The 17,316-nt window shown below is 40.5% G+C and overlaps 1 protein-coding gene across 1 annotated transcript in view; it reads left to right on the forward strand.

Moving 5' to 3' along the window:
• The first annotated feature begins 2,735 nt into the window (after positions 1 to 2,735).
• Positions 2,736 to 17,316, forward strand: part of npdc1b (neural proliferation, differentiation and control, 1b) — a 40,565-nt gene continuing 25,984 nt past the window's right edge. The window contains exon 1 of the mRNA XM_008277023.1: positions 2,736 to 3,064. Coding sequence (XP_008275245.1) covers positions 2,995 to 3,064 — 70 coding nt within the window. The 5' untranslated portion in view covers positions 2,736 to 2,994. The remainder of the gene's footprint in view (positions 3,065 to 17,316) is intronic.

The raw sequence follows: 17,316 nt of genomic DNA on the forward strand, positions 1-17,316 counted from the left end.
ATGATGACGTCACGTTTTGTTGAGGAAAAAGTATGTTACGTCAGGAATACAGTTTTTTAGTTGTGATTTTGGTGTTTTAAGTTACATCTTAATGTGCTGGGTATGATTATATATAGCATGTTTCCACACGGGCTGGGATAGGCTCCAGCCCTCCCGCGACCCTAGTGAGGATTAAGCGGTGTATAGATAATGGATGGATGGATGGATGGATGTTTCCACACACCAAACATCCATCCATCCACTCGGGTCGTGGGGGGGCCCACACACACCCTGGACAGGTCGGCAGTCTATCACAGGGCTACACTTAAAGACAAACAAACAGCTACGGACAATTTAGAATCACCAATGAACCTCAGCATGTTTTTGGACTGTGTGGGAGGAAACTGAAGAACCCAGAGAGAACCCAAGCTGCACAGGGAGAACATGCAAACTCCACGCAGAAAGATCCCAGGTGTCCTAGCTGCAAGACGATGGTGCTAACCACCATGCAGCCCACACTCCAAACATGAAGGAAGATATTGAAAGATGAAGAATTCAAAGGCTGGACTGGAAAGTCAGCCTGCAGTTACACATCACCCCCCTTTTTATCATTGGCCAATATACAAAATAAGATTTTACACAAAATACTAAGATTTTATAAAATATAAATATATAAATGTAAAAATTTTGCTTCGTCATAATATAAGCTACTCAGCAGTAAATACAAATAGAGCTGAAATCCTTGTTTGATTAAATGATTTGTCACTTGTCCCTCTTTTATATCCCTATATTTTCAACTGTAATATTGTTTGGCAAGTACTTATTGCATACTTATAATACACTTTATTAATCCCCTAAGGGATGCCACGACAGGTGACAAAAACACAACTTAAAAAATAAATACACATGGGCATTAAAACCACTGAACTAAATAAAAATAGAATGAAATTCTGTGCAATCTGAAGATAATTGTGCAAAATCACTCAGAAAAATAAGCTGAATGTGTAAAGTGCCTGGGAAGATAAGTCTCTTCTCCTTGCCAGAGGGACTCACTGTACAGCATTATTGCAATGGGCAGGAAAGGCTTTCTTAGTGCTCCTCACTATAGTGGAGTTGAAGAGGCCTCTGATTTGTAGGTCACACAGGGGATGTGAAGTGTTGTACATTATGCTGAGCAGCTTGTGCAACACATTCCTCTCAACAACCAACTCCAGGAGCTCAGCAGCAGTCCAAAGAGCCAGCCAGCCTTCTCTTTATCAGTTTGTTCAGTGTCTTATTGTCACTAGCTGCTACCCCAACACACGGCTGCTAAAAACTGCACTTGCAACAACAGACAGTTAAAAGATTTGTAACATCTTGCTGCACACATTACAGGACCTAAGCTTCCTAAAAAAGCCTATTGTGCCCCTTTTCATAGAGAGCCTGAGTGTTACTCTTCCATTTTAGTCTGCTGTCAGGGTGATGTGTCAGGTATTGGACGGTGTCCACTGCCTCCATCTCTTCGCCCAAATTCAGAAATGGTGTTTAAATTACCTGTGGTCGGGATGCTGCTATAGCTCACCTGGTGGCGTCCCATGTACAGGGGCCATAGTCCCCGACGCAGCGGTCGTGGGTTTGATTCCCACTCATGACCCTTTGCTGCAGGTTCTTCCCCCATTCTTCTCCCCCCACTTTCCTGTCTCCCTCTCTCTGTCCTATCCAATAAAGCCGAAAAAGGACCAAAAAAAAAAAAAAAAAATCTAAAATAAAAATGACCTGTGGTCCTCCTAAAGTCTACAACCATCTCCTTTGTCTTCATCACATTTACTAGTAGGTGGTGCCATGTAGTGGTCCACCAGCTCCTTGCACTAAGCCTCCTCTCCACCACCGACAGACAGACAGACAGGTGAGGGTGGTAGATGGATGTTTCCTTGCTCTTCCCTAGTTTCGCTTTAGCCTCCCTCTTCACACTCTTCAGAAGAGCTCTGTCCTGAAGCTCCTGTCCTGTTCCTGAAGACTCTCTTCTTTCTGTTCAACAGCCTCTTTAGTTCAGTGGTCATTCAGGGTCATGCCTCATGTCAGTAACTATCTTCTTCTAAACTGAACAAAAATATAAATGCAACACTTTGGAAAACGATGGAATCCCGCCTGCACACAGTGAGTTCATGTCAGTGTTTTTTTTTGTTTGTTTGTTTGTTTGTTTGTTTGTTTTGGGGGGGGGGTGCATTTTTTATAATTAGGAAGGCAAGTGAGCCTTCTAAAAATATAATATTACAGGTATAAGTGAACAAGTTACATCTGCTGAGTTTATGGGTCACTGAGCAAAAACTCTGATGAAGTAGCACTGGCATTAAAGAGTTTTCTTGTTTACATACACCTGTCGGGATTCTTTCGTTGTGTCCCGTACACTCAGAGACTGTGATGCACAGCGCTGCCTGATAACTACTGAGGTACAGAGCAGCAGAGCGGCAGCAGCCACAATGGACGATCCTGTGAGCCTGAGCTCAGGACACAGAAACCCTGATTTTCAGACACTCTTTAAGTTTCAGATTCTCTCACGGCAGACATGTAGCAAAGGTCATGTGTACAAAGACAGCCAATGGTGAAGTCGCTCGACTCGTAACTGGTGATTTGTCTGTATTTTCAGCATTTGTATTCGGATTTGTCATATAGCGGCACCTGAAGGCAGCACGTCGGCGTGCTGACGTCACATCCTAACGTGCCTCCGCCGCAGCTCAGCAGCAGAGAGCATGTCAGTCATCATCCAGCATCCTGCTGCTGTGGATCTGTGCAGCAAACCCCGAGGACAGCGGACAACCTGCCAAAAACAACACAACAGCCACCGCTGACCGTCTCCTAGCTGCTTTACTTTTTTCAGCTGGTTGTTTCTCCCCCGTCCCGACTATCAGAGGATGGAGGGATGATCAGGACTGACTCCCCCCCGCCGCCGCCTCCTCCTGCTCTTCTTTTACCTCCTCCTGCTGCTCCTCCGCTCAGTCTTCGTGTCTCCTGTCAGCCGTCGCAGCTCTGCCCAGGATGCGGGCTTCGCTGCGGGACCAGGTTGTGGTGTTTGCGGCCCTGTTGGCGCTGACCACCTGCCTGACAGGTAAGGAGCTGCTGCTCTTCAGTCACACCTCATCATAGACACGGCGCCACGCCGCAGATGACACAGGCCTCCTGTTTTGGGAGGTTGCTATAGGAACTTGTAGTGTTTCTGTCTTAAGCCTGGATTTCAACACCTAGTGATCCTCTGTGGTCTGAATATCTTTGGCCTTTCGATCGTTTCGTAGGGGGAAGAAAACAGCAGTTTAAAGATGCCACTTTGGGCGTGAGAAAATAGAATTGTGCAGTTTAGCAATGTTCTACAACAGGGGAGCAGTCTTCAGACAATCAGCTGTAAAAACATTTTTATCCCGAATAGAGCTAGTGATTTATTTTGACATAGGATGGAGACTGTTAAAAACTGCTTAGTGCATATTTACTGTAAATAACTGAGGTCATTTCAGGCTTCCAGCTGGGTGCAGAGGATGAAGTGTTAAGGCTGCTGTAATCCTTACTTTGTTGTACCACTGTGTTCATTCAAAAGTAGAGATGCCTTTTTACCCTTATTTTAATTTCTTAGATGAAATATGATGCTTCCCTCCAGCCTTCACCTGAGTAGTGCTGAAAAGAGTAGTTGATTAATTATTAGATGAACAGAACAAAAGCTGATGGCAATTTTGATTAATTTGTCAGAAAGCATCCAGTAATCAAGTGTATCTCTGGGTTTTGAGATGTTGGCTGAAGAAGAAAACTTTTTAAGACTGCTTTCTGGTATGTGTAATTCGTAGGGGCATTCTCGGTACCTTGTGACCTCTATAGATTAACTTACATAAAAGTAATCATTAGTTTAACAGTGTGCTGCACATTTGTCTATGGTGTTGCTTTATACTCTCATCCAGCTGTGCTGCTGGCCTGTCTTTTCTTAATTCTGTGAATGTCTGAAAGTCAATCCAGCTGTCTGCATAGGATAGAACTGATTGTTCTCTCCGTCTGGATAGAACATTCAGTAAGCTTCTAGTTTATCTTTGACCACTCCTCTTGATGGAATTGGTGCAGTTAAACTTTTTTTTTTTGTGGCTTTCTGATGCAGATTTGTTTCTTAATCACATTCAATAGGTTCTTGAAGGGGTTTGGGTCAGTACTTTGGGGAGATGAGTCTAAAACCTTAGCTCTTGCCTAAGTTAGCCATTTCTTTTGATGTGTGTTTGGGGTCATTGTCTTGTTGAAACACCCAACTGCATCTAAGACCGAAACTTCCAACTGATAATTTTAGCTTTTCCTTGAAAATGTGGAAGTAATCCTCATTTTTCACTATTCAATATACTTTGTGTAAAGCACCAGTTTCACTGGCAGCAGAACAGCCACATAGCGTAATATTACCACCACCGTGCTTGACAGTAGGTTTGGGGTTCTTGGGGTTAAAGCCTGACTTTCTCTCTTCTAAACATATTTCCGGTCATTATGGCCAAATAACTCAATTTTTGTTTCACCTGACCACAGAACTTTCCTCCAGAAGGCCTTTCTTTAATTTGTCCGGCAACAAACTTCATTCAAGCATTAAGGTGTTGCTGCTTGAGGAAGGGCTTCCTTCTTTCATGGCAACCACTCAGCTCATTGCGATGTAAACACATTTGATCGTGGATACTGACTCCTGTGTTAAAGCAGCTTCTAATTCATTGCAGACCTGCTTTTTGGTGATATTTGGTTGACTTTTTACCATCCTGACCAACTGTCTCTCAGCAGTAGATGATACTTTGTGTTTTCTTCATGAATGTGACAGTGACACAACTGTAATATGCACTTTATATTTACAAATAATTGCTTGTTTGTATGATTTTAGGATCTCTAGCTTTAAAATGGCTCCAAGTGACTTTCCTGACTTGTTTAAGTAAATGATGCTCAAACCTAACCTCAAATTTCAATGTGCGAAATATGTGCTGACAATGTGTCATTGAGCAATGTAAATTAAATAAATAAATAAAATGCCCAGGTAAGTATCTGATATATCAATCCAGAATTTCAGAGATAGCTTTTTAAATACCCATAGTTGATATGATAATAAATACAAAATGTCAATTGTGTAATTGTGTAAACGTACCTGTGATTTTTGGACAGCCTGTGAAGCTGTAGTGCCTGTGTGTCATTACAATTATGACCAATCGCTGGCTGTGGGCCTTTCCATCCAGTGACTTGCAATGTCGCATCTGGTTGGGGAACCATACAGCCGAAATCCTATTAGACTATGAAGAGGAAAATTGATTATTCTGAGCCTGAGAAATGGATGGAAGAAGACATTACAATGTGTCAATGCTGGTGGGTGGCCTTAATTATTATAGCAGAGGTGTTTGCTGTGGTCTGGTCTTTCTCAGGAACACATTCTTGGTGTCAGAGCTGAAGAGCTCCCTGTCACTTGATAACCATGTAACGCTACACCACTTGAATATTGTGTTTAGAGCAATGTGATTGACAGCACTGGAAAAAGCATTTAGACAATCATGTAGCACTTCTCTCCACCAATGGCAAATAGGCATTTTTATGGTAGTCTTTTCAAAAGCATACCCTGTTACAGTACTGCAAATGTTAAAAACACCACAAAATATATAGTTTAGAATGAAATACGTCAGCACTTGTTGTAGTCTATTTTCAGCTCTGTAACAGTCCACATTTGGTGTTGTAGTGTGTATTTGTACCAGCAGGATAGTATATGTGAACTGAGTCATAACACACTGCAGTGTGCGTGTGTTTATGGTCTATCAGGGACTGACACATAATGAACCGCAGTGTATATGTTCATTGTGCATAAGAAACATGTCACCCAGTGCAGCAATGTGGCTCACTGATATGTTTCTAATATTTTAAGAACAACAGTGGAGGTCTGCAGCAATGTTCACTGTACAGGAAAAATGATTACATATTTAAGGCCTCTAAGTGCATGCTCAATGAAGTGTCACAAGAAATAGTTACAAAAATAATCTGACTGCCTACAACCTCTAATGAGGTACCTGTCATCAGCAGGCAGCACTTGAAGGGTCTGTATGTTACCATCTTGTAATGCCACACTGACCAACGGGACACTCTAATATTGATGGGTGTTAGTCAAGGGAATGACCTTTTCAGAAATACCGTTTATTCGGCCTAGCAGGCTTTGACAGGTCAGTGCTTGAGACCTGTGGCTTCACTGTAATCACTGATGAGCTGAATCCTGATTTTCATTCAGGCTTCACATAACTTTATTATGGCCTGTGCTGTGTGAAAGATGCCACTAATTCTGTCTTATTCCAATGAGACATGCTATTCCACATCTGTTCAGCAACACACTGATGCTCTGCCTAACAAGTGGCCTTTTCACAAGGTGGCTTTTGGATTACTTAAAAAATCTCAAGACTGTCTTATGATGGAATAACATCTGCTATGGTGCTCATCAATACATTGATATTTTGATCCAAGAATTTTGTTTTCATTCCTATATAATTACACGAATGCTTGATCATACCCGTTTTAGAATGTGGTCTTCATTTTGATGTCTACTTCTACTATGTACCTGTAAAGTTTCATGATTGCATCTTACACTTTTTAGAGAAAGTGTGTTGACAAAATCTATACACAAACAAACAGACGGACACACATATAAATACACAAACAAAAGTCCTTAAAGCTGCCTTTTAGTAGTTGCCGTTAAAGCAGGTGTCTCCAGGACTAGGGATGGGTACCGAACCCCTTGGCAGAATTTTTAAATACTGGGGGATCAATAAGCTCAGCCAGGCCAATGATTGCTTGGCCCCTACTATCCAGGACCATATTTTGACATGATTAAACACACACACATAGACTCATGAGGTGAAAACAGGATTAGCTATGCCATTGCAGTCGGCAATTATTAATGTTTTGAAGTGAAAGGTGTACCATGTTCTTCCTTGCCAATAGGGTGTGTTTCCAATGATGGAAATTAAAATTATGTAAATGTGTAACATCATCCTCACCTGAGGCTTTGACAGCATGGTAAATGCTTGGCGTGTTCAGAAATCTTATTCAAATGTAAGTCAAAAAAGTTGTTCTGAAAGCTTTACTGCTGCTTTCATTTCAAGTTTAGTTTATATCAAAACCCACTATATACTTGTCCAAAGATACACATGAGGGAATGTGCTGTGGAAATAATCAGTCAAATCCTCTTGTAACAGTTTAAAACTAAGTTGACAAAGGACCCTCAGGGCTGTTATGGCAGAGATCTCCCATACCAGACCATCCCTTTAAATATCCAAAAGACTGAACGATTTACGGACTTCAATGTGAGTTTAAATCATTTTCCAACTCATACATGGCCGTTAATGTAAAGAGAAAATATAGTGGCCTTACAACAACTTTCGATGATTTATAGTATAGACATATGTTACCATAACAGCAGTTATGCAGATCTGCCAAGACTGAAGTGGACTGGATAAACAGTTGCTCATTTTAAAAAAAAATATGCTGACATATTTTAAAGCCATCAGTTTATTTCCAGTGCTATATTATTCAAATCTTTAATTTTAAATGTATGTGTATTTATATATTATTTATATACTTTTCGTATTTGCCTTCAGTGCATCTTGTGATAAATGTTGACCAACTCGCATGATTAATTAATTTGTTGCTTACTTAGTTTTTTCTGGTTCATATGATTACTTTTTTGCTTACTTTTATGGATTGGTAACTTTTGTATTTGCTGATGATGCATACTGATGAGAGATCTCACCTGTAAATCTCTGGGGATTTTTAATTTCAGTTGCACAATCTATTTTTATTGTTCTGTGTACTTTTTATTTTATTGTGCAAAAAGTATAGAGGGTCTGTTAGCAGCACACCAATATGCAACAGAGTGAACCAGTTTTAAAAGAATTCTTCAGGATGCTGTCTTCAAATTCATGAGCTCAACGTGAGGCTGTTGTTGTGAGTTACTTCGAAGTAGTAGGTCAGAGATTCTTCAGTTTAGTTTTAAGTTTCACAGACTGAGTTGCTAAAATGCCTGATACTGAATAAAATTATGCCATTTGTAGCAGTTGCTCAGTGCTTCCAAAGTAACTCAGTGTGCTCCTATGTGTCTGCAGAACTGTTACTGTTAGGGCCTCATACCCACCTAGCCTGCAAAACCTCTGTCTGTCTTCAGTGTCAGTGTCAGGCCAGTGAGAACACGCATTATCAAAGTGTCACTACTTTCTGATGTTTCCATCTCAGGTAAGGTCAGAGCTGTTGAGTGATGGAAGTCAGCATTCAATATGATTTTCCCTTCTGCTAAATGTCACGTCACCTCAATATAGCCGAGAAACTGAAAAGCTTTATATGATACATTTGCATTCGGGGGATAAAGACTTCACACAGATCAGTTTTCTTGGTGCCCTGAAACACAACAGTGTTTGAAATTAGACATTGTACTGTGTTAACAATTAATAGGTTAATTTGGCTGTCGTGTGCTGTGACCATGATGGGTCATTATAATGCAATTTATCCATAACTATTGCCTGACACCGAACAACCAGTTGTTTTAAAGGAGTGACTCAGATACAAACCTGTATAGATCACTGTTTATTGTGTTCTGACAGATGCTTTAATATGGTTTCTATTTCTGCGTCTGAATTTACTCTGTGCCGTTTATTTTACGTTTCCTGTCAGTTTGAAGTCATGGTGGACCTGTAAATTGTTGTACAATAAAAAGGTAAAACAGACACAAAGAAACAAGTAAAAAACAGTACATATAAATGTTCTGTTCTGCTCTTTTCTCATAATTTCACGTTAAGTTATTTGGTGGTGTTGTGACAGCTAGGTGGTGTTAGATGGTGTTAGAATCACTGACCAAACAACCAATTGGAGATTGGTTAGAAAAAAAATAAAGCAGAAAAATAAATATGCAGGTCTTGTTAAGTATATAAAAAATATTAGAATCAGTCTTGCATTTTATTGCAGGTGTTTTGAATATTTCTTCTTTCTTGCCATAGACCGAAATGTTGATATATTTTTTTACTGTGTGATTGTAGCTGTCAGGAGATATTCTACAACTATACTGTATATATGTGTGTGTATTTATTATGTATATATTTCTGATGTTGTAACCATAGTCCTTAAATTTAAGACAACCCTCATTGCTAGTTTTTACCTTTCAAGTGGAATACAAACTGAGCAGGATTCCATTATGTTAAACATTGTAAAGGGACCTCTAAAGTTACGAAATGTGGGTTACCAGTGCAATGTGCAATAATCATAGGTATGTTTGGCAGTGACACAAGCTGAAAACATAACATGCAGTTGTGCCGACCAGTTTGTAAACCTTTTAGAATTTTCTGTATTTTTTTATTAGTGGAAAATTTAAAAATAAATAATTTTTTATATTTGTCCTTGGAGTGGATAAAAGAACCCAGTTAAACAAATGAGACAGAAGTATTTACGTGGTTCTTTATTTATTGTGGAAATGCTGTTATGTTATGTTACAGACCGTTGTGAACAAAAGTTTGCATACACTTGTAAAGATCATGTATATCATGACAGTCATTAGGTTCAAATGACTCCTGCAACGCATAGATTTATTATGGGTCTTCTGGAAATACGACAAAATCTGCTCTATCAAAAATAGACATAGCAATGCAAATGTTTGCTTAAATGCCTGTTGGTTGTTTTCAACTCAACTAGACACTTTTGGTAGCTGACCACAAGCTTCTGGTTGTATCTTTGTACACTCCTTTTGATTTCAATGTGTTGTCTTTCTGACACTGATTTGTTTCATAATCACAGTTCACAGGTTTTTGATGGAGTTTAAGTCAGGACATTGGGTAGAACAGTCTAAAATCTGAATTCTAGCCTAACTTAGTCATTTCTTTACCCCTTTTGATGTGTGTTTGGGGTCTTTGTGTTGTTGGAACCAACTGCCTCCAGGACCCAACCTTTTGGCTGATGACTAGGTTTTCCTGAAGAATGTGGAGTTAATCTGTACTCTTCATTATTCCATTTACATGTGTAAAGCACCAGTTCCACTGGCAGCCCAAGGTTATCATACAACCACCACTATGCTTGATGGAAGTTTGGTGTTCAAGGAGTTTAGGGCCTCGATCTCTCTCTTCCAAACATGTAACTGGTCACTGTGACCAAATAACTGAATTTTTGTTTCATCTGATCAGAACTTTCTTTCAAAAGGCATTTTCTTTGTCCATGTGATCAGCAGCAAACTTTAGTCAGGCTTTAAGGTGCCGTTTCTGGAGAAAAGGCTTCTTTTTTGCATGTCAGCTTCTCAGCCCATGGTGATGTAAAACTGGACACTGCAAAACTAGCTGTGGACACTGGTGTGGACACTTGTGTTCCAGCTCATTATTCATTAGGGACCTACGTTTTTGGTGATTTCATGGTTACATTTTGACCATTCTGACTAACTGTCTCTCAGCAGCAAATGATAGCTTGTGTTTTCTTCCTGATCATGACAGTGACACAACTGTAACATGCACTTTATGCTTTATGCAAACAGTTGTTTGTACAGATGGCTTTGGAATCTGTGGCTGCTTTGAAATGGCACCAAGTGGGTTTTCTGGTTTCAGATCTGTTCTGAGCTCCATAGACCTTTCCTTGTAGCATTTTGTGGTTAAGTGTGATAAGTGTATCATATGGCTATTTAAATTGTATTTCAAGTATATTTAAATTGGCCTAGAGAAGTCACCAGCTGTAGTCAATCAAAATCCCTCACAAGAAATTAAGAGGCCATGCCACTAAGACAATTTGATTAACACAGTTTTCTACATCACCAAAATATTTAAAGTTGCTGTATGATTCCCAGAGTTAAAGTTGTTCTGTGCAGAGGAATGGGTCCTCCACGCTGATGTGCATGACTCATGAGCAGTTCCTGGAAACATTTAGTTTGAAGTTCTCGCTGCATAAGGAGTCGCACCAAATACTGAATGCAATGGTTCATATTTTTGTGGCTTACAGTCATGTAATATTGGAGAATCTTCCTCAACAAATATAAGTGACCCAGTACAATTTTTGTTTTGTCTTATTTGTTTAATTGAGTTCTCTTTATCTACTTTCATGACCTGCGTCTAAATATGATTGTGTTTTAGATTTACCTATGCAAAACATAAAAGTTTCTAAAGGTTTTGCAAACTTTCAAGCACCACTGTATGTATACAGACTGGAAATCTCTGACAATACAAGTACCCCCTTTAATTTTTTGTACAGTAATGGTACATTGGTGGGTAGTTTAAAGGGATGCGAGTGGAGGTGCTCTGTTGTCTTGTCGGTTTTTAAGTCTTTTTTTTTTTTCATTTCTTTTGTTTGACTTTGTGTGAAATATGCTTTGATGATAGTTAAGTTATCCCAATATTCTGCTTAATGGAATGTAATAAATATTTATAAAATTACTTTACTGTCAGCAGTGCAGACCCACTAGAAGAGTCAATATATGAGCTGAGACAATGAATATGTTTGTCAGAAAGTATCAGTAACCCTACCCATAGCCGGTAGAGACTGGTCATTCAGTACAGCTCTCAAATGAAGTGAAAAAGAAAACAGGCACAAAACATGCTTATTTTTCTCTAATTAAATACAGGATGAAAGGTTGCTAGGAAACTGAGTTGAGAAGAAGTATATTTGATACTGTGGGACTGTCATTGGTGCTGAAGCCTTATGAACCTGCTCCAGAGTCAGGTTTATGTGCATTTGTAAGAAATTCAAAGCAGTGCAGTCGAGAAAGCTAAAATGTATTTTGTTTGCCAAGTGCAACAGGTGCTTATGCACTACATTATGCAGTTCAGAGTAGTCTTTTATGTACATTGTTTGAGTAAGAAGAACTGACATTCGATCATATTTAGGTTATTTTATTAGTTTTGCACTTTATAGCTTATTTTTCACCTCAGTCATATTAAGTTTGTCTCCGAGGGGATATTTTTGCCACTCAAGTCCCACTCCTCTTGCTTCTTCAAACTTCTGCCATTTCAATATACTCATGATGTTTCCTGAAGTCTTCAGACATACAGTATTTATGTTTAAGCTCTTTTCATGCAGATCAGAATTGAGGCATTATGTTCTCAGACTGCTCATCTGTTCCCATTCTCTTGAACATGATAGCTTAAAAACACCTTAAGGGAATTTCTTCAAGTTTTGCACGAACTATATCTAGGGCTGGACCCAGACATCCGAATATCCGAATATTGGGTTGTTGTGGTGGTATCCGGATATCAATCTTGAGATCCGAATATTCGCCCGGATATATATTGGCCCGCAACCCGCCTTGAATTGTATTGAATTGATTAGCCATGACTATTGTTGCCCTCCATGGCAAGCCAATGTGTCTGTGGATGAGGTGTACCTTTTTATAGCTGCTATAGCAGCAATAATCATAGTGTAGCAATGACCACACAATGTGTAGCAAACACATTCACCTATGTTGCTGTTACAAAAATTGTACATTTCATTACGCAGTCATATATATGAATGAGTATGTGGATGCTGTGGAGCTTTGCATTTTACAAATCTGATGTTTTATTATACTGTGTAGTCCTCTACAACCTCACATAAATTTGGACTTCATTTGTTTTTAGGGTTCAGTCTGAAAAGAACATCTACATATGACAGTCTTCCTTTACATTTCCCTGGTGTATTCCTCATTCCTTGGTGTTTCTACTTGACAAACCAGCCCAGCACAAACCTTTTATCCTTGACTTGTAAATTCATGCAGTTACTCACCCCCTTGATGATGTCACACCTCAGCACCATGGCAACTGAGGAGTCTAGGTGCATGTAGCAGAGATGAGAAAGATTCTAACAAGGAAGCTTAAGGGGTTAATATTGATAGCCAGGAGCACTTCAAAAGGTTCTGCAGGATGGAGAATGCAGCTTCATTCTGCTCTGCACACCAGTGTTGGCCTCGGGTGTCTTCTGTTAATTAAGAAAACATTGTTGATATGTGAAGTAAATGAATGCACTGTCACACCAAAACTACAAGTGCAAAAGATGCTCCCTGTGAAAAGCATTTGCAGCAATTCTGTGATAATCTGTTGAGCATTGTAGGTGTGCAATAATAAATATACCCAACTAGGGATGTTAATAGTTAAGGAACAGCAGGACTCCAATTACATGCCTTCAAAACATTAAAATTAAAGTGATTAACTCTATTGGTAATGCATAAATACATTTTAGAGATAGTAATAAATACTGACAGATTTCCTGGACTGGTAGAATTAATGCAACAGTATTTGGACTGCTGGACTAAGGTTAACTACAGTTAATAAGTCACTCAATAACATAGATCAGATATAAGGACTTTTCTATTCATTCATTCATTCATTCATTCATTCATTCATTTTTGTGATTAATCGATTATTAATCAATCAGGCTTGACTATCGGTTAAGGAAATTGTTTTAAATTTGCATCCCTGAGCCCAACTACCCATTTATTTATTTCCAGTATAAAAATGTTACTGTGCATGCCTGTATGATAGGCTTACGACAAACAAGAGCATATATTAAAAGACACAATTAAAAAGTGCAGTAAGAAACAGATAAAATCTAAATAGAGTTAGATTCAAATAAAAATTGTCACAGAAAGTCAGAGCCCCTGACACAGACAGAGAAGCACAACATGATTAAAGAGAATATACTTTATTTACACAATAATACAAGCAGGGGAAGGAGATGATGGCCGGAGAGGGACCCGAAGTAAACCAGGGGAGGACGTGACAGGGGAAATGACTGGGAAACTGTGGGGAGTCTAAACTAGGGAACAAGGTAAAATGTGACTTCTGGGGACAGCAATGTCATAAAACCAAGAGTATTGCTCGGTGGGTGAACAGGACATGCAGAAACTACGGAAGTCTATGAAGGACTCCTTTCCACATTGGATACAGACAGATGAAAAATTCACAAAAACAATAAGGAGTGCATTATTCAATAGCATCAAAGGTGTAGCTGTGGATGTGTGGTCATTAAGTAGTAAGATGTGTTGTAAGAAACAAAACCAAAATACCCAAACTAGCCTACTTGGCAGGTTTGATTAATTGCAAATCTGGTGCAAATTTAAATCACTGATGAAGAATATCAGCAAAGGTTTTATTTTGATTTTATTTATTCAGGTCAGTCCCATTTAGATTAGTAGCCTTGTGGAAGACCTCAGCTGGACAGCAGCCTTACAAGCATGTGAAGAAACATGAAAAACTCAGTACAAAGTTTAAAAAAAAAAAAAAAAAAGTTATAAAGCAGCTATCTAAATGAGAATTTAGCAAAATTATCACTTACCATAGACTCTACACTACCCTTGAATTCAGGTCTGACTTTATATTGTTGTCCTGATCTTAGGAGATAAACCTCAGCTTAGAATTACTTTTTAAGACCTTAGTTACTTGAGTATATACTCACCTCCTTTGCCGTGAAGTTGTCTTTTAGCATAAAATGTTTTCCTTCATCAAGTAATTGTCACATTCATGTCATACAGCCCAGGCAAGGTCCAATACATGCCTTTTGAGCGGCAGCAAATCCTTGAGGTGCTGTGTTTTTAAAGTGTTTTTGTTTACTTCCAATTTTTGTTTACTTCCAATTTTGTTTCATATAACCACAAATATAACCTCTGACTGCAGTTTGTCGTTGTAACCGACTTGAGTGGGAAAATGTTCATGTTTGATGGCATCTGGCACTTTGGAGAGGTGTTCTCTTCACGGATTAATCCTGGTTTTCACTGTACAGGGCAGATGGCAGACAGCGTGTATGGCGTCATGTGGGTTAGAGGTTTGCTGATGTCAATGTTGTGAATTGAGTAACCCATGGTAGCAGTGGGGTTATTTTATTGATGGCATTTCGAATGCACAGAGATACTGTGATGAGATCCTGAGGCCCATTGTTGTGCCATTCATTCACGACCATCACCTCGTGTTGCATCATAATAATGCACGGCCCATGTAGCAAAGATCTGTACACAGTTCCTGGAAGCTGAAAACATTCCAGTTCTTGCATGGCCAGCGTACTCACCGGATATGTCACCCATTGAGCATGTTTGGGATGCTCTGGATCGGCGTGCACGACAGCATGTTGCAGTTCCTGCCAATATCCAGCAACTTCTCACTGCCACTGAAGAGGAGTGGACCAACATTCCACAGCCCACAATCAACAACCTGATCAACTCTATGCGAAGGAGATGTGTTGCACTGCGTGAAGCAAATGGTGACCACACCAGGGGCCTGTACTACAAAACAGGATTTGGGGTTAGCGAGGTAGCTTAAGGTTAAATCCTGGGTTTTCAGTCCTACGACGGTGGTTCACTTCTTACCCAGGTACATCGCCATGGTAACTTACACTGAATGGCTAACCTGCTCCGCAGCAGGTTATCAGAATCAAATCAAGTCGTTTGCTGTACATACACAGTAGTACAGGCAAGATGAGAGAGCATTTCTTCAGGATTCAATAATTTAAAGTAATTTAAATAAAGAAGTGTTTGCATATCTGGATCAGCAGTTCAGCATTCTGACAGCTTGTGGAATGAAGCTGTTGATCATTCTGGAGGTTCCTCTTTTAATGCTTCGGAAACGTTTGCCTGATGGTAGTAGTTCAAACAGTTCATGGAGAGGGTGTGAGGAGTCCCTGACAATGTTCAGTGCCCTGCTCCTGCAGCAGCTCTGGAAAAGTTCTTGGACAGAGGTGAGGGAAACTCTGATGACCCTCTCAGCTCCTCTAACTATCCTCTGCAGGGCTTTTCTGTCTGATATACTGCAGTTGGATTACCATGTTGAGATGCAGTAGGTCAGAATGCTCTCCACCACACCTCTGTAAAAAGTCCTGAGGATGCTGACAGGGAGAGAGGCTTGTTTTAGCTTCTTCAGGAAATGTAGTCTCTGGTGGGACTGTGTGATGATCACTGTGGTGTTCTTGTTCCAGCTCAGGTCCTGCGAGATCTGCACTCCGAGGAACTTGATGTTCTCCACTTTCTCCACTGTGCAGCTGCTGATGCTGAGAGGAGCATGCTCAGGATGTGACCTCTGGAAGTTGATGATCATCTTCTTTGTTATGTCCATGTTGAGCAACAGGTTGTTCGTACTGCACCAGCCCTCTAGGTGTTTCACTTCATCTCTGTACACTGATTCTTTGTTCTTGCGAATTAGTTCCACGACTGTGGTATCATCAGCAAACTTGATGATCTGGATCCCCTCATGTGTGGCTGCACAGTCATGTGTTAGTAGTGTGAACAACAGTGGACTGAGTACACAGCCTTGAGGAGTTCCAGTGCCCAGCATGATGGAGTTGGAGATGTTCTTTCTGACTCCGACAGACTGGGGTCTTTCGGTGAGAAAGTCCGGGACCCAGAGACGTGGTGGTATCCAGGCCGAGTAGGAGGAGTTTCTCTATTAGTCTCTGGGGAATAACGGTATTAAACGCTGAGCTGAAATCAATGTACAGGATTCTAGTGTAGGTGTCTTTATTTTCCAGGTGGGTGATGATGAGTGCAAGTGGTGGATGTTGCATCCTCTGTGGAGCGGGTGGGACGGTAAGTGAACTGAAGGGGGTCAAGCGATGCAGGAAGGCTGGCTGTGATGTGTGGTTTGACGAGCTGTTCAAAACACTTCATCACAATTGGTGTCAGTGCGATGGGGCGATAGTCATCCAAACAGACTACAAGGGATTTCTTTGCCATTGGAACTATGGTGGATGTTTTGAAGCATCTGGGGACACTGGCCTGACTGAGGGAGATGTTGAAAATGTCAGTCAGCACTTCTGCCAACTCGTCAGCACAGACTCTGAGCACACATCCCAGGATGTTGTCTGGTCCTGTTGCTTTTCGTGGGTTGACCCAGGCTAGGCTCCTCCATGTGTCTGCTACGTTGATGGTGAAAGCTGGCCTGACAGATGAAGGAGAAGGACCGGCTCTCTCTCTGATTGTCGGGTTTGATGCTTCAAGATGGGTGGAGTCAGGGCCCCCTTTTTCCAGACACAGCACCCTGACACCAGTCAGTGTCAATAAAACAGTCTTGAAGTGTTGAGAATGTACCTTCTGGCCAGATCCTGACTTGTTTTTTCACTGGCCTGCTGCGCTTCAGGCTGCAGCGGATCAGCTTGCAGCATGTATGCTGCTGGGCATCAGCCGCCACCTCTCGGAGAATTTACCCGAACAGAGCCTTCGAGCTCTTTTATAAAAAACTATAAAAATTCATTGTTCTGAGCCTGGGTGTAAAGGGAACTTTTACTTATTTCATTAAAATTCAGACCAAATAGGAAAAGCACTCATGTAAATAACAATATCCCTAACTTATTGTGAGTAGTGTATATATAGGGCTGCAGGGTGGCGCAGTTGGTAGCACTGTTGCCTCGCAGCAAGAAGGTTGC

This window comes from Stegastes partitus, unplaced genomic scaffold (genome assembly GCF_000690725.1).
Source record: "Stegastes partitus isolate 25-593 unplaced genomic scaffold, Stegastes_partitus-1.0.2 Scaffold86, whole genome shotgun sequence".
Classification (NCBI taxonomy): Eukaryota; Metazoa; Chordata; class Actinopteri; family Pomacentridae; genus Stegastes; species Stegastes partitus.